At 41.3% G+C, this 26,441-nt stretch overlaps 1 protein-coding gene across 10 annotated transcripts in view; it reads right to left on the bottom strand.

Annotated features, from left to right (window-relative positions):
* LOC310997959 (neurexin-1a-like) overlaps window positions 1-26,441 on the bottom strand; it is a gene marked incomplete at its 5' end in the record, with an annotated part of 248,122 nt that overhangs the window by 103,078 nt on the left and 118,603 nt on the right. For all 10 annotated transcript variants that reach the window (XM_083987828.1, XM_083987824.1, XM_083987818.1 and 7 more), the window contains 5 exons: window positions 16,255-16,374; window positions 20,050-20,223; window positions 21,114-21,304; window positions 22,580-22,961; window positions 23,843-23,965. In XM_083987828.1, coding sequence (XP_083843954.1) covers window positions 16,255-16,374; window positions 20,050-20,223; window positions 21,114-21,304; window positions 22,580-22,961; window positions 23,843-23,965 — 990 coding nt within the window. The remainder of the gene's footprint in view (window positions 1-16,254; window positions 16,375-20,049; window positions 20,224-21,113; window positions 21,305-22,579; window positions 22,962-23,842; window positions 23,966-26,441) is intronic.

The following is a 26,441-nucleotide window of genomic DNA, read 5'->3' as shown; positions in this document are numbered from 1 at the left end:
TTTCAGAGAAAAAACTGCATTAGTGTGCAGCACCTAAAGTTAACGACATCGGCAGTGAGGTTACACCTAGATCAGGTTTACCAGTAGTTGCTTGTTCATTTGTGCCCCCAAGTGGCAAAACTGTGAAGTGCACAAAGGATCTGTGGCAGAGCAGCTTGTATTCAGCAGTAAAACAGCTCCTCGGTATTCACTGAGATTAAATAACAGCTACATCAGCTGAAGAGGAGTCATCGCCGCATCACGTGGCTTCACACGTCCAAACCTAGAAGAAGAAATTCAGCTGTCACCCATAGACCGTGATCAATCACGAAAAACATCGGTGCACTAGGATGACACTGAGATTTCAGCAGGTTGCCCTTTGCTCAAAGCGTTTTCCCCCCCTGACAAATTGGCTAACTCAAGTGTGAGAAGCCAGAGACGCAGAGACCGTGCATATACAGCCTCAGGGAAAACATTCACAACTAAATTCCTTCTGTCTGCACAAAAAGAGAAAAAAAAAAAAAAAACACCTGAGACCAAGACCTAAACGAATTTCAGCTGATTTCAGCACAGTTACAAATCTCATCCCGCTTTAATGGCTCTGGAGCGGCTGCCTCAAAATGAGAAAGTCCAAAACCTCGTTCACCATTAAATAGGTGGTTTTTTTAATCATTTTTATTTATTTATTTATTTATTTATCTCGATTTCCAATTGTGTTCTCGCTCTCGTTCCTGTTAGTGAGACGTCTTCTTGACAGAAAGCCAAAAACAGCTCGTCTTTGTTTCCATTTTTAAGACCCAAAGGATTGCACCAAGTCTCTGATGCATGTGATGCTTTGAGCACATTTCCCCATTTGGATCTACATTTCTCTGTTTTTTTCTGTCTTTCTTTTTTTTTAAAGGTAAAAACCATCAAGTGAAGCCACAGAGAGTTGCCTAAAAAGCAAAAGATGGGAAAAAATCTGCTGGAAAGTGTGGCGGACTTTTCTCCTCCGAACTAAGTGATCAGTGAGAGGAGGAGAAATTGGTCTTGGGTGTAATAGCCCCTTGGAGAGCAAAAGAGTATAAAAGAACAAGAGTCTCTGTTACTCACTTAAGGCTGCAACCACACTGCCCTGAGCTGATGAGATGATTTTTTTTTTGGAGGGCTGGAGGAAAAGCGTAGAGGGGAAGCAGCAGATGGGTGGTCTAAGAGCACCTGAACTGACTGGAGTAAGGCCTTTAAATCAGTTAAAGGACCATCAGGCAACACTTAATCACACATGGAGAGACCCTTTAGAGAAGGACAGGCACTTAAAACCACTTTGACAGCTATGTTTCTCTTCCTCGAGAGTCAGTGTGATGCTCACTGTGACCATTACTAGAAAACGTACCTGGCAACTTCTTATTTTAATTAACACAATCAGCGGCGTGCTGAAAGGTCGGCCCAGAGAACCAAATGATTACAGTAGTTTACACATCTCTTTCTAAGCAGGGTGTGTTATCGGATGCTATTGTAAGCTGGGAGCAAACCAAGCATGCCGGCCAAGTCGTGCATGAACCGGGTATACCTGTTGTGTGCAGGAGTTGACACATCTGTGTCAGGCTCAGCAACATATGTGTCCCTGTGCATGACAGTGTTTGGAGGCTTTTATCTCAAGGGGCAAGCACAGGATAGGATGCCTGTTACTGAGTGTTTACATTCACCGAAGCTTCATGAGATGCTTTTCCTAATTAACTGAGAAATGTTTATGCTGCTAGATTCAGATCCTCCCATGATATAATGCAGCAGCAGCACTGCCTATAGGTGGGTCACCGCACAGTCCTTGTTTGATGCAAACAGCGCCTTAAAGCCATATATATTCAACGCTAATATTGCCTGTCACACACTGACATACAATATTAAACCTGAGCTCTTTATGCAACTGAGAGTATTCAACGAATATCAAATGTGTCATTACTCATCCAAACATGCCTCACAAACGGCGACAGAGACAGAGAGAGAGAGAGAGAGAGAGAGAGAGAGGGAGAGAGAGAGGAGCACACAATGCACTGATGCTAATGTGTGCAAGTGTACAGAAATAGAAACACAGTGCTGTCTTAGTCATCCCGAGATGTGACATGATAAGAACAGACAGATACAGGGAGTCAACACTCAATACAAACACACAAGCTGTACAGTATTTCAGCACAGAGGGAGGCCAGAGTGTCAATACTGTTTGTGTTAGCAAGAGGATGTTACATCAGGGTGCCTGTCTGTCAGATAATTACTCTGCTGTGTCAGTCGGAGTAAGTTAAGTAAACTCTGACCTCCGCAGGTCAAAAAAAGTGCTGACTTACAAACTAATTTTATGAACAGAGCTGCTCTGTATGAGAAGTGCCCTGAGATAACTTCTGTTGTGATTTGGTGCTATATGAATTTAAAAAAAGAAGACTTTTCTTGCTGTTTCCTAACTCTTCTGCTCCTCAGCATGGCTCTCGTGCTGCAGAGCCCTGCAGCTTAAGGTTTAAGTCATGACTGCAGCAATGACTACCCTCATTATCGAGTGATTAGTTATTTCTATGAATATCTGCCATGCATGTGCTGCTGCCACACACTCAATGATTATTATATTAAAGAAATAGAGCATGCATGCATGTACGCGTCGAGAAAATATATCTGCCACACCGACATCAAAATGTCACGGTTTATGCTAAATGCAGCAAACCTTATGCACCATGTAGAGATCTGTGCCTGCACACGCTGCTCATTATGCAAGCTGTGAAGACTACATAAATAACACCACTCAAGCTGATAAAACAGCCCACTAATAGGAAATAATGCACATTTAGTGTTGTAGGAATCAAATCAGCAAATGGCAGTGCATGGTGGTGTAATGGAACAACTTCATTTTCACTTAGAGAAAAACAAAGAAACACAATCTCCACATCAATTTTCATTCATCCTTACTTTAATTTGGTCTCAAATGACTTATAATTAATTTAATGGCACCACTAAATGAAGTTAAAAAGCCCATTTAAAAACACTGTTTTGATACCATTAATACAGAAGGTTATTTTGCATTTACACACTGCAGCAGTTTTGCTTGAGTATACAGTTTTCAGGGAGTGGCCCTACCTTATGCATATCATATGTATATGTGTGTATAAAATAATCACCATAATGCAGGAATTTCCCACAAGGGCAATTTGTCTTCACACAAGCACAGTGACGTGGTTACAGTCAAACAGTGACACAGTATGTATACAAACAACAGACACTGTGCTCAGTGTGTAGCATCCTTTCCTTTATGAAGGCTGGAGCAGGACCAAGCTACATATATGGAAAATAAACAGTTTTTTTTTTGAGTGTGTGTATGTAGTATACAGTATGTGTCTGTGTCATTGCGCACTGAGCTGTTTGTATAGGCTTTTGCTCCTTTTCACTCACTGGTTATTGCTGGCAAGGGATGCTTTGGATGCTTTGGAGCCTGGCTGATGTGACAAACTAGCATTTCTGTCCCTCCTAATGCATAAACGATGCCACAACACTGTTATTCATTTCCATAAATCCATTTAAATACACATTAAGATCAAGCGCAGGGGAAATAACATTCAAAAATCCTTGTGCATAAGTGCAAATAAAGGTTGAGTGTGTGTGCGAGCGTGCGCGAGTGCACGTGCATACGGACGTACTTAACGTGTGTCAGCGAGTGGATGTGTGTATACGGGACGACGCTGTGTGTGCGGATGCATAAACCAAATCCTAACTGTCAGTGAGAGAGATAGGGGTCATAGGTCGGCAGCTTTCCAGAGGCTTTCTCTCTATCTCCTCTGACAGTTCCCAAGATGCAGTGGGCCACCGGGGCACTGCGTCTGTCGCTGTCTGTCTGTCTCTCCCGAAAATACGTCCCAAGTAGATCAGTCCCCTCCTCAGAACACCTCATTCTGAACAGGTCAAGGACGGACTGCGTCTCCTTTCGGGAGTCCACAGCTTTCTCTGTTAACGAACCACTCCGCCTCGCTCCAGCTAACCGGGACGACAAGGAGATTTAGCAGAGGGCGGGGGGGGGGAAAGTGTTTTTCTGGATACAAAACTGTTTAGAAACAAACCACTTTGACTACTCACAGAAGGCCCTGGCCTGCTTTTGAATTTTGCTCATTTCTTTTAGAAATAAAACTACATAATAAAGCATAAGAGAAACTACTGCTCTACATTCTTGAGCGAGGCGCTTTCAGTGCACAAAAAATGTAGCTTTAAAAACGAAGGTATCCTGCAGCCACTTCCTGCAGTCAAGAGAGGATCCCTCTGCAAACAGTCGCATAATGAAAGAACCTCCTTCATATTCAAAGTTTAATTAGTGATCACTGTGACTTCTTGCTGTTCTTTTCTGCTGCTTCTCATTCGGCATGAACTTTAAACAGAACTGAACTTCAACTACATCATTATGTGATGCCACACTGTATATTTCAAACATCTGTCACTGTGGGTGTTTTTTTTTTTTTTCAGGCCTGTCTTTGTATCGTTCAAGTCACGTGAAGTCGCTCAGGCAAGTGGACGAGTTCAACCTTCACAGATGAATGCATGGTCTCTCGGGGCTCTCACCTTTATGGCACACAGCACAGAAGCTGTAGCACACATTAGCTTCACGCTCGGTGCTGCACTGCTAAGACATTGGCGCCACTGGAGATTGAGAACAGGTATTGTGAGGCTGTGATCAAACAGAAGGTAAAGCTGTGTGGGGCAAACTGTTTTGTTCCTGTGAAAGAAACATAGCTGGGGTGGAGGAGAAGCTGAGCAATGTGTCTGCTGCACAATAGCGAGGTTATGGAGGGCAAGCTTGGGGTGGACTGTAGAGAACACTATAGGTGGAGAAAGTTATTTGAAACTCCAATTATTGGTTTGTACAGTGGTTTGAACTGGTGACAATAGTGGGGAACATCCTGCTTAAACTGACTTTAGGCAGCGGGAAGAGGCTGTCTTCTACTTCAAGCCTGGGTTTCTACTTACAGTAGCTATACGTGTCATGCCAAAGAAAAGCTCAACGAAACCTTTGTACTGCAGGTTGAGAGTCATCTGTGGAGTCCCTTTTTAATCCAGTTAAAAAGGTATCATAGACAATGTGTGTCACCCATGTCCTTCATACTCCAGCAGCATGGAAATAGGGGCGACCACAGCTTTTACAACACAGAGAGACCACTGTGAACTGTCTGTAGGGTCTTGGATGCAAGCCGCAACACAGGTAACTGCAGGGCGGATGTACAGTAGCAGGGAGGAGGGGGAGCTGGCACAGGGATGTAAGTTGTTGGATCCAAGGTTTGGATATGCAGTCAGCCAAATTACATGCAGTGTTAATGTGCTGCCTCATCGTGTAGAGTGGTTAGGTTTATATATCTACTGAATCAAAAGTGAATGCATTTGACTTCATTATGTGATATGACTGGAAATTATTGAGAAAAGGAATTAAGCTTCAGTCTAGAGGAGGTGGAGGGACAATACAAGCTTCAATTTTCCATAGCGACAGCAGGGAATGTGTCCAGCAGGGAGCCACCATTCTGACCCTTATGCAGAGCCATTCATGTCTCAGTGAGGGCGTAGTATATGAAAGACCAATGGCCTACGGCACAGCATGTGATTTATATTAAAAAAAAAGAAAAGAAAAAAAAAGTGTGTCACACACACAATGAGTGGAACAGCGTGACTCTGGTTGTCTGCTAGCATTGCAGGCTTCACTGCATTTAATTTCACGTGCCCACAAAAAAGATAGATCTGGAATTGGCCTCATGTCAAATCTATTTTAGGCCGACTAAAATCTGTCATATACTGTACACCACATTATTAGGAACTCTAGCGATACAGAATCGGCCGCATCCAGTTCACCATAGCAGACATGTAACATTATAAAACAGATGCCAGGGACAGTCTGTTGTAATAAATGATTCTCGACTTAGCCTCCAGTGATTCATTGTTGAGGTTGCTGGTGGGACGGCAGCTCCCAACACTAAATATCCAGTCAAAAAATATCTTTCAGGCTTATTAAACAGGGTTCCTCTCTAAATCCCTCAGTCGAGACAGCTCTATTGCTGGGAGTGACTTCGGCTAAGGCAAGTGAGTGATCTATGAGTGCCCCCCCCATCTTGCTGCCTAGCCGATAAGAGAGGATTTGAGTTGTACCACACAAAGTCTGTCCTTTATGCATAAAACTTGATAAGTTGGTTGAGTTCAAGGACAATTCAGACGGATAATTTCCATTGACCTCGGCGTGATGGCGAAAGACAGAGGAGTTGGCATTGTCTAAGCCCTTTGTGCATATTGTTAATATTACTTGGAGCAAACAGCCATGCTCAGACATACTAAACAGTTGTTTGTTTGCTGTGGAGACTGGCTGCCAAGCCCCTCTTGAAAGTAAGGCTCGTTCATTTGCTTTGTGACAGCATCTTGCTGGTAAAGAACGGCTCTCCTGGCTATACTGCAGGCACAGTGTATGTCCTGTAATGTATTGTATCAATACTGTAGCATTATAATGCGTTTGTTTGATACACTGCCAGTAGAGACTGAAAAATAATTCAGAGGGAGATCTTGTTGTAAAACAAAATATTTTGCCACAGGGTGTAAGTTAAGGAAATGAAATACAAGTTAACAAGCCCATATTGGACGCTTATCAAAAACCAAGACACCATGCTGTGGTGTTTGTCCTTGGGCTTCTTTGAGGCCAAATTCTACAACTGTGGAAACTTTATCAATTCTGTTCTTTGCAACAGTGATTAGCACAATGCTCAGCCTGCCCTTTCAAAGAAGAGCAATAATGTTTATGTTCAAGTAGCAAAGCCTTCTATTGCGAGTTATTTTAACCGGATCAGAGTATATATTATATAACGGCACAAATATAAGTCTATTCATACAGGAAGTCGAGGAGGAGGGACGGTCAAACAAATCATTGGACTTTAGCACTAAAGACTTATGTTCGTTTCCTACAGACAGTCAACCCACTGTTTATCACTTTTAAGGTTTTCTCCAATAAGGCATTCTCCCTGGTGTGTCTACTTGCATGCATATTATTAGCCAACGCTGCATGCTGCTGAATGTACATATATATCTATACTCCATCTGAAATAAGACCACCCGCTGCACCAATGCACTGATCTCATCTCACATAACCAAAAGAAAAGTGGATCTGCGTCTTGAACTTACGATGCTCAGCAGGGAAGAAGTAAAATATCCAAAAGCAGAGACTCTTTGAGTTAGCGCTTGCATCTGTAGTAAGTTACTTCCTTCATCATAGAGACGCTGTATCTGTTCTCTCATTTCTTACTGTGAGGTTAACTGTGACCTTCATCTTGTCAAAGTTTTATACTCACGGATACAGTGAGGGATATAAAAGAATGGCCCACAGCAGCTAATGATCCTTTCATTGGGGATATTTGTGTCTTATTGCCAATTCAATACTGAATTGTACTTGTATTTGAACTGAACTTTATTTTGAACACAACTTTTGAATACAATGCAGAACACAAGTGCTGACAAAAGATTGATATCCACCCCCAACTTTCCAAGTCGCACCTTTTACAGTATAGAGTGATGTTATGGAGCAGCATAACCAGCTTTTGAGGCTCTTTCAAACAATCTACCAAACACACTCTTCCCGAAGCTGTTTCCCAATATCTGGCCCCAATCCAAGAACAAAACACACTGGACAGAGTCACTGAACTCCTGTCAGGGTCAAACTGACATGTTAACATCCTTCAGCTGCTGTTTCTCACAGATGGAGACAAAACACCATGGCTGTGTATTACGTAAGTATCTGCTGAGTAAATGGACATAGACATACTGTACATAATATGGTGATTATATGTTGTAATTATAGATTATATTATTTGTATTTGACATATTTATTATTGTGAACTCTGATTACAGTGTTCATCAGCATCTGCAATTCCAATTCATTGGACTAAACATCAAATTTTCTCCACAATTAAATGACTTTTTTCAGAAGCACATACATACGTACTCCTTTCCTGGTCTTTGGTTGATGAACATAATTTCACTCCCCACAAACACAAAATACTTTTCTTGCAGAACTGGTTTAATCATAGCACCAATCTACTCAGCCTTTTCAAACCCAGTGGTAGGCTACACTGTTGCCTTGCTCAGAACTCTTGAATAAATATGGACTTCCTATCCCACCGAAAAGAGTCTGTGGTATTTTTTGATGCAATTCCTTCTGGTGTAATTATGCTCTTTAAAAATGTTGCGTTGCCTGATTTAACTCTGTTACCACTGTAGCATGCAGAGACTGATGTTGGTTGAACCTGTTTTTTTTTTGAAGACATAACCGTACTGTACGCGCCCTATTCCAAAGTGAAAATGCCTGTATTCCAAATGCAGTTTCATACTGGAACAATATATTCCTTAACCTGGTTGGAAAAATATACTGTATGGTTCCTTCCTTATAAATATTTTTATCACAAACAAGGTGAAAGAAGTGTCCCTTAAACTCATTCATTCCATCTATCCTTTATGCAAAGGTATGAAAAAAGACATCAATGGGCTCTGTTCATTTTGCAAATAAGTTTCAGAGGAGCCAAACCACCTCTTTTGGTCATGTTCTCATCTGCACGCTTTTTGGCAAAGATCAGTACTTTGGTTTGTCAATACATTGAAAAAGAACTTTTTTTGTGTTACCAAAATGTATTGTTCAATTTCTTTACGGTTCCAGCTCCCAAATCAAGTCAATATCACAAAATTAACTTAATATTAACTTAATATTATTTCAAGCCAAAGCCCATATTCACAACAGTAAATTCTCTAATCAAGCACCATGTTTTAGCCGATTTGAAAAGGAACTCAAACAATAGCCTACATTAACATGATCAGCCACTCTGAAAACAAGAAAGCCATAAAACTCTGGAATTGGGTAGTGTACTTTGTTTCTCTGTTCATATAAAGACTTTGTTTATGTTGGCCAATCTTATTGCTCTTTTTTTCCTGCATGTTGTGTAACTTAATTTCCCGACATCTCCCTGTTTTACAGCACTGTAACCCCCTCACTTCCATACACATACAGTATATGTATATGCTCTATCATCTGAAAAAAAGCCTCTTGAACTTGGGATGCTCAGCAGGTAAAAAGTAAAAAAAAAAAAAAAAAAAACACAGACTAGTTAGCTCTTGCATCTGTAGTAAGTTACTTCCTTCATCATAGAGACACAGGTTAACTGTGACCTTCATCTTGTCAAAGTTTTATACACACGGATACAGTGAGGGATATAAAAGAATGGTGATCCTGTCACTGAGGATATTTGTATGTATGTATATTTGCCTAACCCTAACCCCCCAATTGTACATTTCTGTTCTTGTATTTGACCTGAACTTTATTTTGAACGTGAGTGCAGAACACGAGTGCTGACAAAAGATTGATATCCACCCCCCAACTTTAAAGTCGTACCTTTTATAGAGTGATGTTATGGAGCAGCATAACCAGCTTTTGAGGCTCTTTCAAACAATCTACCAAACACACTCTTCCCGAAACTGTTTCCCAACATCTGGCCCCAATCCAAGAACAAAACACACTGGACAGAGTCACTGAACTCCTGTCAGGGTCAAACTGACATGTTAACATCCTTCAGCTGCTGTTTCTCACAGATGTAGACAAAACACCATGGCTGTGTATTAAGAGTATCTGCGGAGTAAACGGTCATACACACATATAATATGGTGATTATATATTATTATTATAGATTATATTATTTGTATTTGACATATTTATCATTGTGTGAGCTCTGATTAGTGTTCATCAGCATCTGCAATTCCAATTCAGTGGACTAAACATCAGAATTCCCCCTCAATTAAATGACTTCTGTGTGTGGAGTCAGTGTCAGCAGAAGCAATCTAAAGTTTGTAAATAGTTTTGCACACAAGCAGGCAATCTTGTTCTTTAAGGGACGCTTTAGATTCTTGCCACAGTTCTCCCGAGTGTCATGTTCAATAGGCCAAGTATACGAGAGAGGGGAATATTCACATTGTCTGTGTAACACCCAGCAGGGTAGTTTAGCAGATGTTCTGTCTTCAAGTCAACACTTTAATTAGTATTGTGTTGTGGAGAAACAACAGCTTCTTATTCGCTGTCAACATGCCCCTCCGGGCTACCAATTAATAAAAAACACCTCAAAGATTAGGTTCTCACCACTGCACTGCAATGAGTTCTAGATGAAGCACTGATTACAACTGAGATTACATGGGAGACAGCTCAATGTGCATTACGCTGGTGATCAACTCTGATCTGACCACACGTTGCTCATTGACACACAAATAATGTTCAGAAAGTCTCCCAGTGTGGTCTTATGAAGAAGTGCGGCATATGTCAGACACCACTGCTCCTCCATACTAATGCCACCGTCCCAGCATGAGGCGACAGCACATGAGACACTTTGTGCGTCATGTGTCCTCACAGCTGTATGCATATTATCATGAGTCATGAGTGTGTAAGTCACATTCAAGAACATCGACTATTCACCCAGGACACCTCAAAGGTAGTTAGTGATTCTGCACCACTTCCTGCAGAGATCTCACTGCTTGGGCAAAGTTACAGACATGTTACAGCATCCACGGCGGGAGGAAAGGAGACCTGGTTTCCATGCCAACAGCCTTTACCCACATACAGCCACTGGCACAGAAACCCATTTAAATTCAGATACTCAATCAGCATGAGGAAATTATTGGAAATAACTAGGCCAGATAGTGACCGAGAGTCGGAGGAGCAGCGGAGGAATGAGTGGAAATAAAACAAAGAATCACAGAAGAGGATGAAACGATAAATCCCTCCTTAAGTCACTCAGCAGCGATAGAAATCTTCAGGAACAGACCAACCTGGTATCCATCTGGAGCAGCAAACAGCAGCTGTGGGATATGTGGAGAAATAAGTGCAAACCCACACCATCCTATAGAGCTTCAGGCGCTGACACATACAGCATGAAAAGCGTGAAAGTGGCTCTAGACATAGCAGAACTTCAAATAAATGGCAGATTTCAGACAAGTTTCTGCCTCTTTTAGAAGAGGAGGCTGTGCTTCATAAAAGGTTAAAATATTTTACCATGTTAAAATGTAAGAAGAACACAGCTCCATTTAAAAAAGGAGGTTGAATAATTTCTGTAAACAACTGGATAATGAAAATTTTCAGCGAATATTATCAAAACTGAAAATAGTGCATTTGTTGGGGAATATTTTTAGCAGAGGATTAATATATGATGGTGTTTTTTTTTATCTTGTATTGTATGTGTCTTTGTATTGTCTCCTTTTATTTATAATGGACCTGAGTCCGTAATAAAGACTATTCATTCATATGCACAATTGACCTTTAATAAAATAACAGAGGTCATGACAAATATAAAGAAGCCATACGAAGCTTTGGATACTTGTTACTAAAAATCAAGTCATTGCTGGGTTTAATCACTTTTCTGAGATTTGTGTATAAAAATTATGGAGTTTCAATGTCCACAGTCTTATTATGGGCTGATGTTACGACCGACAACTGGTCAAATGTTGTATATAGACACATACTATGAGGGAAATGTTGCTAACATTTAGTTTGTCTTTTCTTTTTAAGAAGGAAATAAACATGTTCTCCAACAGAATGGTCATTTTGTTTTACATTCGATCGGCCTTACAACAGAACAGTTAAACTCTACTGGCCGTGCTGTGAGTCTTGTAAACGTGCGTGCACATTTTACAAGAATGGCTACTGGAGTGAACACGCGGAAGCACTTTCAGACTGCTTCTCTCATATCTTGGGGCACAATGGCTGCTCAAAGCTAGGCCAAGCGTTCAATACACACTGAAGCCCAAATATTTTCAGACCCGTGGATTTGTTTCGCTGAGCTGCATTAAAGGAGGGCGACATCCGAGGCAAAGAGAACATTACTTCCATGTGACAGCAGGCTGTTTACTCCAGTAGCTCGTATCCACTTGGCCTCGCTGTTGGACTGGGTGTCCCCTTGTATTGATCGAAACCAAACTAAGTGGTTTTAATCCTTGCATGCCACCGCAGACGCAGGGGACAAAACTGTCTAGAGTACTTCCTGCTTGCCTCTGTGTGTGTGCGTATGTGTGTGTGCGCACTTGTGTCCATGTTAAGGAGGACTATAAAGACTACTGAAACAAAAGTGCTCCTCTTTACAAAAAAGACAAGGGAATTCCAGGAATGTGCCTAAAGATCTATAATACACGCCTCATCCAAGGACAAATAATTGATCATGTCATTCCTAAATATTCTTGAGTAATCTGACTAAAAAAAAAGTCAACATCAATTTCCGAATTGTGAGGAATACAGACAAAACTGGTGTATTTCTACTTACAACTGTGAAAGTGTGTGCTCTTTGGAGTGGTTGTTTTTGCTTCCAAAACTTTCTCAGATACTTTACATTCTGAGTCAGATACTTTGATTCTTGCTTTTGTAGAATGATTCAAAACAGGATCGTTTCACTTTCTGTATGGGGCTTAGGAGAGATAAGACCCATGTCTATAACAGATCATATAGTAGATATTAAGCCTGAGGCCCAGACAGACTATTCTCAAGGGACAAAGACACAAGAATGAGCATTGACTGAGACACATTAGAAATCAAGTGAGAGGGGCTCGACTTTGCCCCTTGGGCAGAGACAATGGACACTAGACCCATACAAATCCCATTGTTGATATAATATTGACATGGCACTAATAGCTCTGGCTATAGGACTGGGTGGATGAGCAACCAGGCGAGACAGAGATTGCGTGAAGGCCAGGCTTGCCCCTCGCTGTAGCCTTTCCACGACCCACTTTAGCTCAACAGCAAACACCATTCTGTTTGTCTCTGTACATTACTCTCAGATGCTTGACCACTGCAGGCAAACTCCCTCAGGAAGTCTAGACTGGAGTTTAAGTCCCGCAAAAACACACGCCCACACACACCAGGCCAGCATCTGAATGAAAACTGGAACATTTTATCCAAACCCCCGTGGATGATACAGAGAAGGCCAAACGCAATATGGCAGTGTTAACTCCTAGAGGACGACACAGGTCATGTTTTGGTTGATTATCAGAGTCACACTTGCAGAACTGCACTGATGTCTTCACCCCACACACACACACACACACACACATACAGTACACACACACAAACACACACAGTCTGTGTCTCCTGTCTGGGTCACCAGCTAAAATGCCTTCTACATGCCATTTTATTCCTACTGGCATCAAAAACAGCGTGTAGTGATGAGAGCAAATGCATGCTTAACACCATTCACAAGCGTCTTAATTCATTTCACATGCATGATGATCTGAGAGAAATTTGATTCATCTTGGCCAGCGCAGCTTGTGTTCCTCTCTCTCTCTCTCCAGTGGAGATAATTGGTTCTATAAATACGACTTGAAGACACCGTGTCCGCAGTTCATTCAAAAAAAAAAAAAAAAAAATCACAGTCACATCACTGGTATCAAGTGTTTTAGAGATGATGAAGAGAAGATGTGAAGATTGTTTTTATATATACTATATCTATGCCATCATTTCACCAGCCGCTCTGAAGTGAAAGACGCTGCGCTGGTCTGAGCAGTTGAAATAGTTTTATCATTACAGACCAGAGCACAGCCAGCACTGCTCTGACAAAAAGAAGATACAGTGCAGTGTCTATGTGGATACATGACATGCATACACGTCACACGTATTGAAGGCTGCACCCCCATGGGACACAGCAGGTGCAGCGATTTAGAATGGCCCTGCTTGCCGTGCAACTTTACTTTCCCTCCTCTCTTTATGTCATCGCTTCAAATGATGCAAAAAGAAGGAAAGAAATGTGAATGTGAAATGCCAGATAACATATTCACTCTCTGTCATTACTTATTACTGTTGAATTATTCTAAAATATCTGTATCCTTTATTCATTATCTTGGTTCAAACATCTTACAAGACATACTGTGTTGGCCCAGAGCTGCTATCTGCCTTTGATTTGATGGTTTTAATTCATTCATAGAGAAGTGTTTCTTCATGTAATAATTTAATCTACGTTAACAAATTAAATTTATTTAAATGCAAGTCACCTTCACCTTTTTTTTTAGTTGAGACAGTACAGAGTTGGATCTTGTCGTCATAAACCAATTAACACCAGCGGAAACTGACTCAACCTGACTTGAGAACAATGAGATTGTTATAGTTTTATCAGACATACAGTAATATTTGTTCCCACGTGGGTTGTGACTGACAGCTGTACAACTCATCCCAGCTGTAAATGTTTCGGGGCCAGGAGCTGTGAAATTGAGTTTTTCTCCTTGTGTGAAGACACGATGCCGAGACTAGCCACGAGAGAATATGTGAAAATGCAGCAAGCTTCCCATGAAAGTTGCTTTTCCTGGAGACCCATTGCTCTGTTGAAAATTGCCTGCATTTCAGCTTATGCAAATATATCTGGTAAAAAGTGATATTTTCCTCTGAGATGCTTCTCTCGTTCCCTCTATCCCCATGACAATCCATCAACACAGATAAAACCCAACCATCTCCTGCTTCATTTTTCCTTCTCATAGATTTCCTTTGGCAGAGTGAGGCTGTGTCGCTATTCTGAGGAGGACTGGCTCAGTTCATGCGAATAAGAGAACACGATTTCTTGGAGAGCATGTTTTTGGGGTTACATGCTGCATCCCTGGAGCCCGAGAATCGATCCATCCTATTGTGTTGCTTATTGTTGTCTCAGGTCAGCAGGAACAATGAGACCAGCTATAGTAACCAGAATCAGCAGGTACAGTAGAGCACTGTTTTCTCAGATATAATATATGCACATGTACTGAAATGAGTTCTGTGGGCCTGTATACTTAGGATGAATATGCATGACAGGAAAGGGGGGTGGGGGAAAGTTGCAAACTGCATTTTTTCCCCCACGTTAATGCAGTAGGAAGGTTCACGACGAGTTCGCCATCAAAAATATCCCTTAACACCTCCAGCACAAGCCCCTGCTCCTCAGATGATCCAAACACAGTTTGAGGAATGAAAGGGAGAGTAAAAAGGAGCAGAGGAGGGCCGGGATCAGGATGAGCTACACTCAAGCTCACATCTCATGGACAGAAGAATCCTTTTAGTGTTATCATAGGCTGCAGATATGTACGGGCTACGAGGCTGCACAGGAAACTATTAACACTTTCTCTTGATAACAAAAGACAGGGTCTTATCAGGATGGTAGAAGTGACACAGAATGCATTAACATTTATGGCGCTCTCTCCTCTGCTTTTGTGTCATCTCCAGAGCGCCCACTCTGTTCTCTTCTCCTTAATACAGTTCAGCACTTTGCCCATTCACCCCTTACTGTGTGAACTGCTGCAGAAGAAAATAATGACCATACAGAATCCCCTCTGCACGTTTGGCATAAGAAAATAGCCCATTTTCTAAAAGTGGAGCAGACATTACCCCAGTTCTCTCTATTGTTAAACATTAATCAGTAAATAGTCCCTAAAAACTAGACACCCACTGAACTGTCTTTAAGTGAGATTAATAACACACAACTTTTAAATTGCATAATCACCAAAGGAAGTTTGGATTTTTATTTTGCATGTGTATGTCTGTCTGTATGTGTGTGTCCCTGTTGAGTATGCCAGGATGCATGCTGTGCTGACTCAACAGAATGCATCCTGGTAGAATTTTAAAGCATCTTTTGGTAAATGTCATTTATTATTTTTGTTTGTTTGACTTGCTGTTGATGTTTTATTTAGCTGAACACAATGTTTGTTGCTCCCTCTAGTGGCGCAGCTCTCAAACTTTAATGAGCCTTCACTGAAACGTCAGCCAGATGTCACAAATGTGGAAAGGCTTCCGCCGTTCAGAATTTCAACAGCTCTCGACTCCCTCAGTGAAGGCAACGCCGACTGTATTCAAAGCAGCGCTGCTGAAAAACAACGCGTGAGTGTCGAGATGCATTCATTGGTCCAAGCTGCAACATATCAGTCAGCAGTGACAGGAGACAGCGATATTTGAGAGTCTGGGCCCTCGCTCGGGTTTTGATGTGAGAGTTTGCAACGGAACTTGTTTGATAAGGACACAAATGTAACACATTGACAGAAAATGAATAGGAATATGAATGCTACAGTACTGTATGTGAAAGCAGAGATTTAAAATGTCCCTGCTGGTGGCGATGATAACACTCACCTTTAAACATCTTAAGATTCATTCAGAAGGTTTTTTTCTAATGCTAGGAAAGGTCTTTTAACGTGTGCGTATATATGTGTGCGCAAAAACTCATGTTTACTGTGTGTTTTACTTCTATTAAAAGTCTACATGGAAGTGGAGGATAGAGAAACGAGTCCTACCATCATTACACAGTGGTCCTCCGAATGTCGTCATGCTGCAGTCACAGCTGAAGCCCTCCCACTGCTGAAGGCACACACCCTGGTTGGCACACGAGTCCTCTTGGCATGTAGTGCTGGGGCCTGCATGTGGAGACACACAGTGAAATGGGTGAGTACACTGACTCTAACAACAGGCAGTTGAATCTGCAGTTCAACTCACTGCAGTGAAATTAAATGTCACATAAAACATACGGACAATAGGATTTCTGCAAGTGGAGGCAAACACAGGACGAACATACTCTATGCAAACATACCGACTGTGTAGTCATGTTTTATATTATTTCAGCAAATACTACACGAAATGACATATCTCCAGGTGGCTTATTGCCTGTGTCTATATCCTTGGTGAATTTTACAGCAAAAACCTCACACATGTAATTAAAAAAGACATTAAAGCCATGGGTATTTAAATGATTTCAACACTTGTATTACATTTACTGTAGTATTTTTTTTTATTTGATATTCTATATTTAAGAACAACAGAATACAGTTATACGTACGTTATAACCTCCATTAACCTCCATTAATCTGGCTTTTCAACAGCCCAGTAGTACCGTGTCTCGGCTGTGTCTAGATCTGATGTAGCTCGATCACTGCTACAGCACCAAGTGAAATGTGTCCACTACAGTAAACAGTTCACTCCGAAATCCAACTCCTCTCCAGACTGTCACACACCTCTGACTACCCGTGGAGATGGTTGGTGCGATCAGATCACAATCTTCCCTCAGTGATCACCCGCAGTGCATGTTATTACCAGCTGTGAGTGGAGTGGACTCGCAGGACAATGATCCTCAGATGTGCAGATGTGCAGATGTGTTGGTGATGTGTTTACAGTTGGTATCTAATCTCTATACTGTACTTGTATCAGTCAGTCAGTGGTTCTGTCAGTCTCAGCTAACTGTACAGACTGTATTGTTTGTGTGAAAGTGACAATAGGTTAGTTCATGTTAGTGGAATGGAGAGGGTTAATATGGATGAACATTGTTTTGTTTGTCCATTTATGAGATTAAAAATATGTCATTATATTGTTTGATGAGTATTTATGATACAATTCTGTGCATTTTTTCCCAATCATTATTGATCATTGGCAAATGTATATAACCTGACTCATATCAGGATATTTCATAACGACACATACTCTTAAAAGTGACACACACCAACACTATACACATGTAGCACTCCTCTTTACAGTGACAGTTACTAAAATGGAGCATATCTACATCTGCGTTTTTTGATAATCATGATTATGATTATAACTGTGATGGCAAGAAATGTAGTCATCTTATTATTTGTCTATTTACTGAGTTGCTCCGCTGCTGAATATAGACATACATTACAACTGCATCCTTACATGTGACTTTTTATCTGTCTGAATAAAGTACAGCAACAATGGGGGCTGCTCAGCCACAGAGTAGCTATGGTAACTGCTTAATAGTTTAAGCATTTGCTGTAGCCCACACTCAAGGCTGAAAAATGCAAAAAGCAAAACACTATACACTGTGTACACTTCGCTATAGGAAAAGAAAGAAATAAGTAGAATTCATTAACGATGAAAAACGGTTCAGGAATACATTTAAATACAAATCAATTGAAATCGCATGTAAGTACAAGATATACTCATGATTACTACTGCTAATGACTATTCATACAAGTCTTTGCCTTATTGTTCATATTGTAATGGGCCTAATTGACTGGGATTGTGAATCATGTAAACGATGAGACAACAGATGTTTAACGGCGTACTTATAAATATAAATACGTCTAATTAATGTAAACCAGTCAGAATCATACAATAATTTCAATGTTTTCCCATTTATTCCATGTTCTCTATATGTAAGGCATGATGTGGAGGATAATTGATTTAATTAATTTATGTTAATAACGTATTCAGTCGCTGTGATGTAGTGAAATGGTTGTTAATGCGTAAAAAACCATATCTGAATTGGCTTTAATTGCTGCCAGAGACTGTCACATGAAAATGGCATTGATAAACATGGGACTTACTGTATAAGAACAACGATTCATTTAATGTAGAACATAAAAATGACTTAAGTTTGAATGAAAACCTCAGTTTTGAATAGAAAATTCATGCAGGAGAATTTTGAAGAGGAGAGTAATTACGACTGGTGTAAGTCATGCAAAAAGTACATGTACAAAAAAATGAAAATATAAAAAAACAAAACGACAGGATCCAAGAAAAAACAACGCACAACAGCATGTTGGTGCAAATCAACAATGTGAGCCCCATAGACTCCGATACAAGATGGTACAGTAACTGTACTTGTATTCCTATGGGACTGGAGCCCACCACATATAGCTGGTGGGCTGAGTGGCAAACTAGGCAGTTGTCTTGCTCAGGGATATGTGAAAAGTGTGGAGGTAGAGACTGTGGAGAGGTGGGGGTGGGTGGGGGTTAGGAGGGGGGGTGGGGTGGGCAGAGGCATTACATATGCAAAGAGGGAAGGGATATCAGACTCCATATCAAACAGACAAAGCTATCTACCTTGCAAGTCAGCTTTCATCAATGCAACTTTTGTCAGCAAAATAATAGGAAAGGAAAAGGCAAAGTATACCAGCTGTTAGTAAAGCAGAGATGGAGTAACACAGACACAGGCTGTTGAAGCAGGAGAGAAAGAGTGAGGAGTGAAGTGTTTGTTTGTCCTCAGAAAGAGCCAGAGGGGAAGAATCGTACTGTATAATGGAGGCCAGGGTTAAGTCAAACTGTAACAGCAACTGCTCTCAAAATGGCATCAGCAATCTGAAGTTAAGGCATGTTAAGTCATTATTATGTGAAGTGGGTATACTTGTCGTGATGTTGAGTAAAAATCCAAAGTCATAGAAAAAGTGAATTCCCTCCAATGCAATGAAATGATCCCTGCTTTATTCAAATAACTATATTCTAGCTCCTGACTCCATCAGCGCAATCCAGTAAATGTGTTATCACAGGAGCCATTTTCCATTGAGAGTGACCATTGTTTCTGTGCAGTGTGCGACGAAAAACAACAACTTGGACAGACCTGCACACAGCGCTGGGTTTGATTATATTTGTAATGTCGCAACATGACAAGATCAGAAGTTGCATACTCAATAGAAAAAGAGTGGATGAATTGTGAAATTAAACTAAGTGAGTGATGATGAAAAATAAATCAAATATTGTCTCTGGATGTGGTGCACACATTAGACTGGGCAAATGATATTCATGCATGCAACAAAGGCTTCATACATAATTCAAAAGGATTGCTTCTGGCAAACTCTCAGATCCAGCAAGCATGCATAGAGCAAAACAGAATGGGGATAAAATGGGAAATAACACTGGCAGTACAAATATGGCAGAGAGAATAATCAGATTATGGCCAAGTGAAACAGAAATGATTGCCTGTGGAGGAGTGTCGGTGCTTGATGCATTCTAACAGAATACTAACACACTTTATAGATGTTAAATTATGAGCCACAGGTTGGCAGTGTGGGTGTGCTTCACTGTGTACGCACGGCCTTGTCGGACAAGAGTGAGAATGGGAGGACCGAGCTGCAACATTATTGAGTTGCAATGACGCCCTCAGTTAACTTTGTGATAATGAGGGAACCGTCCATCCACCCATTAGCTGTAACGCTTAGCCTTATAAGGTCACGGGGGGTGGAGTTAATATAATCAAAGGAAAACTTGTCAGTTTTTTTTTTTTTATTAATGTAACATGTCACCCAAAAAAAAAGAAGAGAAGAAGTGAAGTTTTCTTACTGGGCCGGAAAACTACTCACCTTCACATCCTCTCTCTATCTGTCCGACACAATCCAGAGCATCTGACATCAAGTCTGGAAGCCGCCCGTTCAGATCCACTGATGCCAGACAACCTTGGAAACCCTCCTTGGAATGCACCAGCTTAGGCAGCTCCTTGTACATCTCCTTAGCCACCCCACCAATGTAAAGGTTGCCTGTGAAGAAATGAGATATATGACAACACTGACCCCTAGTGGAAAGAAAACATGGCACAGAGCGTCACCCTATGACGTCTTCTAAAGTGAGGTCAAAAGCACATCACACTAGACAGTGGGTTAGTTGGGGTTGCTCTGAGCTGGTATTGTTTTCTCTATGTGTGTGTGTGTGTGTGTGTGTGTGGTATAAAAAAACACCACAGAGGTGTTAGATGTGTGTTTGTGCACAGATTTTGACACAAGTGTCACAAAGGAGTAAATTACTGCCCTAAAATTGTATGAATGTAGCTGAGATCAAAATGAAGGCTGAGATCCTGAGTGCTCATTGGTCAAAATCTGAACTTGTTGATGTTCCAGATTAATTAAAGATGACAGTTGCTGGATAAGGTTAACCCACAGGGAGGTGTGCAGGAGGTTAATTAATGTCAGTCTTTCTAATTGTGTCCAATTACATTTCCAGCGCTGTGACACAATATCAATATTATTGTTCAAACCTGAAATTTGTCACTGGCTTTGTACTGATTCATTGAAGTTTTTAATGACAATAATTACAACATTCTTCAAGGCATAAAGTTAATTAAGCCAATATTCTTTTATCCAAGGTCGGTCGGCTAATTACAAATGGTCTTCTCTCTGAACTCCCCGCTCCGCACACACACCATTAGTGTTGGCAGCCAGACACCCACGGTTTGAGTTCTTGTTGAAGGGAACCTTAGTGGTAGTAATATGTGAGGACCAAGCTTTTCTCCCTCCAACCCCCCTGAGGGTTTCTACTGCTGCTGCTGCTGCTGCTGCAACCGCAAACCTGATTTTCTAACCTCTGGGCCACTGCTGCCCCAGTTTCGAGAAATCGAAAAAAGATATCTTAATTCACTCCTACGCCTACGCACCCTTCAGGTCCAGGTTTTTGGCTCCCGAGGTCGCCTGCGTGGTGACCTTGGTATCAATCTTGACCGTGTGGAGGTTGTTGGTGTCCCTGGAGATTATAACGTTGTGCCAGTGGTTGTCGTTCAGGGGCTTGTTGGAGTTGCCTTTGATCAGGTGGGCTCCGTTGCCCAGGTCAGACACATAGTGCAGGAAACTGCAACCAAGTATTGAGCAACATGAGCAGAAGCAATCATGGGCAGAAAAAATGGCGTTACATAGCAATGCATATAACTGTAGGTGTATATTCCTTAGATATACACTGTTTAATCTATTATGTCCACATTATTTACAGCTCTTTTAACAAACCTGTAATTAGAGTGTGTGTTTAGCCAATAATATACCTCAGACAATAACAATTACAAAAAGTAGAAAAGTCTAATGAACCTTTAAAAACTGGAACAAGAGTGTGTGTGTGCACATTGCCGGTGTGTCTGTGTGTTCGAATGTTTACATGCACCAGTATCAGCAAGTGCAGCTGTCTGAAAAAGAGCTAAATAAAAGGTTGTGGGCTGTGCTCAACAAATTGGTCTTAAATTATTTGGTTTACAGGCAATTTATGATTTGCATGCTCGTTTTAATTAAAATGTATGCCTTTAATGTTCAGCATGTTGAATAATAATTCACTTGAGGCGCTACTTAAAAGAAGGTCATTCTATAGCTGCATTTCAGCAATAAGAAATGCAGCCCTGTGTAGTTGATTCCCTTTTATGTCGGGTATTTGTTGTGCCTTCATGAAGATTTAAAAAGAGCAGTAATAGCCAACAGCTCTTTCAGAGAATATTCTGGCAAAGGAATGATAAGGAAATAATTTGAATTCCCATAATAATGGCATGAAAAGCTGTCAAGAATTATATTCTCTTTGGGAACTGTCATAAAATATGAAGAGCTGCATTATTAAAACCATAATCCATTTATATGGATATTCTTACATAAATAAACATCTCGCTACATTAGTATAAAACTAATTCAACACAGGTGAAAGCTTTTTGCTTTTCATATTTGCTGGCCTCAACACCTGGTGGCATGCAGGTTTTCAACCCAAAAAGTGTGTGTGTGGGTGTGTGTATGTGTGTGTGTAAAGAGAAGAGCTGAGGAGTTACTGTAGCCTGAGCGGTGACAGCCACAACAGCTAAATAAAAACATTAAACCGCCTACACAAAATCAAACTTCTACTGGTAGCATTGTTGTTTGACAAATCGTCTCTGAGCAGAGCAGCACAGAGGAAACACGGCACAGACTACGCTGACTGCTGCGGTGTCAAATCTTCCAGAAAAAGAACAAAACATCCTAAAATATCCACAAAAAGCTCCTTGTCAGAGCAGGAAGATTTAAAGGAGGTGCATGTGAGCGGATCTGCTGTGGATAAGTGGGAGAACACTTAGTCAAAGTTTTCTGCGCTCACACTTCAACATGGAAAGCGTTCACTTACCCTTTGACCAGCTCCACCACGATGAAGTCATTCCCATCCCCGCTGTTGTAAAGGATGAGGCCGTCGGAGGAGGTGGTTTTGAACTGAAAGAAAAGGTGCATGGAGTAGTAGGCCTGCAGAGTGGTGAGGGTCACGTAGCTGGAGCGCGACTTGAAGGTGACGGGGTCGGCGATGATGCTCTTGTAGCCGATCATGGCGTTGAGTTCGCAGTAATCGATGTCACCGTTTTTACACAGGTCTATGTAGGCCATGCCGTTGAAGGAGAGGCTCTGGAGGTGGCCGATGAAGTTGGACGGCACCATGGACAAGAAGCGCTTCTCTGTCACGATGCCCGTCTCAATGTTATGGAACTCCAGCTGAGTGTGGTCGCCTGCCATTTGGCCTTTGACCGGCAGAAGAAGGGAGAGAGGGTGTTACTGGGGATGTAGGACAATTAAGGAGGCATTGCTTTGCCCTTTAACGGTCACCTTTGGATCCTCTAAATTATTGATTTTTCAGAGTGAGGCCTAGGGATCCCCAGGGGTCCTTGAGGGGCTCCTTGGGGTCCCCAGCAAAAAGAACAATAATTTCTTTTCACTATAATTCCACCCATGAGTAAAACAATGAACAAATAACTATTTTTGTCAAACTGCAAACAGTTTCTGTGATAAAACATGTACTTTAAGAACAACATGCTCTAAATTGTCTAATATCATTTTAGGGGTCTTTGATGGTCAATGGATGACCACTGCTTCAAATTGTAACACCACACTCTGTGACATTAAAGAAAACCAACATGAATTCCAGGAAAAAAAAGAAAAAAAAGATAACATAATCATTTGAATTACATTTACATGTTTCAATGATAGTTTTGTTATAAAATGAATAGAACTGTTAATTAAACATTTTACATAACAAAATAATTCAGGACATCGTGCCTTGTAATTGAATGTTGTAGCTATCTTTAGACACTTATATAACACCAGTCTATTAGAGGACACATTTTTATCATTTCCTTATTAATTATAAACAGCAATGTTTGGTCTTTAACTGAAATGAGACAATAATACAATTATCTAGTACAATAATACACTCCTTCAGAGTAAAGAAATGACTGAATAAATAGATGCCCTCTCTGCAGCGCAGTGCAGAAATAACACACTTGTAGGTCTGTAAAGAAGCGTGTGTCTTACCTAAAATCTGAGAGGCCAACACATGTTATAAGTAATTCATGTTTATAGGAGGAAGATACTATTCTGCCAGAGAGGAGAGGAAGAGGAGTACCTTCGACAGGCAGCAGATCATCTACGGTCAGTTTCAAACTCTTGCCCCTCCTGAACACACGCACCGTGTGCCACTCATTGTCGTTCAGATTTTGACCCGCAAAAATAGTCTCGGGACCTTTGCCTGCAGGACAGTCCAAACAGCGGTTAACACACATGCATGCATACACCCACACACACACACATAATAGAGAGGCTGAGAGATATAAACAGAATCAGAGAGGGGAGGGGGGAGGGAGGGGATCGAAAGGAGGACAGAGTGAATGAGTTAAGTAGTTTGAAAGAGACAGAAAACATTAAGGTAAACATAGTTAATGGGCCATAAGAAAACACATCATTCTGACTTGCATTTGCTGTCCTGCACCATTAGATAGGGCATCATATTTCTGAATTCTCACTGAACACCATTGTCGTCATATCAAGACGAGGGAGGCGGTAATCAGGATGCCACATAATTATCACTGACAATATTCACACTAACTGTTTTGATTTAAGCAACAATGCCTGTTTTATTTTCCTAAAGTGACACAGTATAATTAGATGTTTCATCAGAGCTGGTCTCTCACTTCTTGTGGGTTGTTGTTTTATTTTCTCCCTTCATTCCCCTCATGCCACATGGTGGCAGCAAATGACTACCAAAAGGCTACGACAGAGCAAGGCACTTATCTGAGCATCACTCTCCATCTTGTTTAGCTACAGACCCAGTGTTTGGTTTCTCTCATGTCCACCACATGAAATGAAAAAGTTAATGTCGGAGCAAATACCTGAATAATGGAAACAAAGCGCTCGGAGGTGAAACGAACCTCTTCTAAAGCAAAAAACAGATTGGCTATTGTTTGTGGAAAATGCAGGAAATACAGAATGTGATTTTCATCAGCAGCTCATGAAAATGAATGAGTGTTTTGAAAAAAGCAGCAGATAACAGGTAGCTACTTTAACACTGTGCAAAATGCACAAATTCTATTATTAAAAGTGATACACTTCATTAAATCTCCAAATGCCAAAAAATAACCATCCTACTGAAGAAAATAAAAAACACATAATACTGAAGCATCCCTTCACACATCCTGGAAGCAGGATGTTAATATTCCCTGATGTGTCACCATGTTACACAGAATCCAAATCAAATGTGATTCCACATAATCAAATTTGGAATTACAGATAGGATTAATCACTGCAATGCAACAAATCTGTGATCTTATGAGAAGAAGAAAAAAGTAAAACCTCTTGTCTGCTTTTAGAAATTCCAACATTGGTCCAATTGGGGCAACACATTATTTTTTGATGCAGCCTCCGACTTGCTGTAGAGCATCTTTGAATTGCTGTACGGCTGTGATGTTCCCCTCCTGGGCTCACAGAACCAAACAGACCAATTAAGACGCCACTGTGACAATATTAAAATCCCCGGGCTCCGGATACCTTGCCCACTGTGGGGAGCATTTCATATGGGTGCCAGGTTCATTCCCCTGAACCCATTTATGGCTATTTATTTCCTGCTTTTCTGCAATCTTCAAAGCACCCATTGCAATGTGTATGCAAATCTGAGGGTGCCAAAGTACTGGGACACACTCAATCTCAGAGGCACAGTTCTGCTTTGTAAGCACTAAACACCGGGGCAGGATTGAAACCAGACGACTGGCGAGGGATTAAGGATGAGAGATATGAAATAATAGGATGGAGTTGGACTTGAAAGCATGCTTGATCTTTGCCTTCCATCATCCTGTCCTTGTTGCTCTCCAAGGAGGAAAGAAAGGGAAGGGGAAAAGAGGTCAATAGTATTAAGCAGCACATTCCTTGCACAACATCCACTACTGTAGGGCCTAGTTTTACGCCTGTTGTGCAGTCTGGAGTCTAAACTGCCAGCTGCTGGCCAGACATTAAGGGCCTTTAGTCTGCTTTCTGCCACGTCCAGCCCTCTCTAGTGCCCTCGCTGATGGTGATCTATCTGCAGTGATGGATCTACAGTGATCCCTCCTTGCCTCATTGACTCCAGGCCCAAGGGAACAGTGGAGAAGTGTGGCACAGGGTAGCATGAGAAGATGTGATTATCCAGTCAATCAGCTCTGGCTGGCTGGATGACAGGCCAAATACTGGTGGAGCCTGACCCGACCACTGTGACTCACCCAGGTGGAGGAAGAAGAGGAAGAAAAAAAAAAAAAACAAAGAAAGAAAGAGGGACTCACTGACCACACAGCAGGCCACTGCTGCTGGATTACCATCAACACAGACATCAAAGCCAGCACACATAGAAAGGCAAACTTAGCAGGCTGCCATGCTAGGCGACCTGCTTGTCTAATCGATGCCCTGCTAACTGACAACACACTGTGGAAATGTTTAAGCAAGCAGAGGTTAAATGGTGTCAAAACAAGAAATGGTGACAATCACCGCTAATCTGCTGCTCCGTGCCATTTGCATTTCACTTTATTTGTTCTATAAACAGAGATCAAACGTGTTGAAAGGTTGTCACTCGGTCTAGCTTCAGTCATGTCGAGTATTTCTAGCAATAGCTGCATAATCATGTCATGTTAACTACCTCGCAGCCAGGCTTGACAGGAAAGTCTCTCAGTGTGCTGTAACTTTTACGGGGGTGATCAATGATT

Source organism: Trachurus trachurus (genome assembly GCF_905171665.1).
Source record: "Trachurus trachurus genome assembly, chromosome: 15".
In the NCBI taxonomy this organism is placed as follows: Eukaryota; Metazoa; Chordata; class Actinopteri; order Carangiformes; family Carangidae; genus Trachurus; species Trachurus trachurus.
The sequence above is the reverse complement of the archived record's forward strand: the minus strand, read 5'-3'. Positions and strand labels throughout refer to the sequence as shown.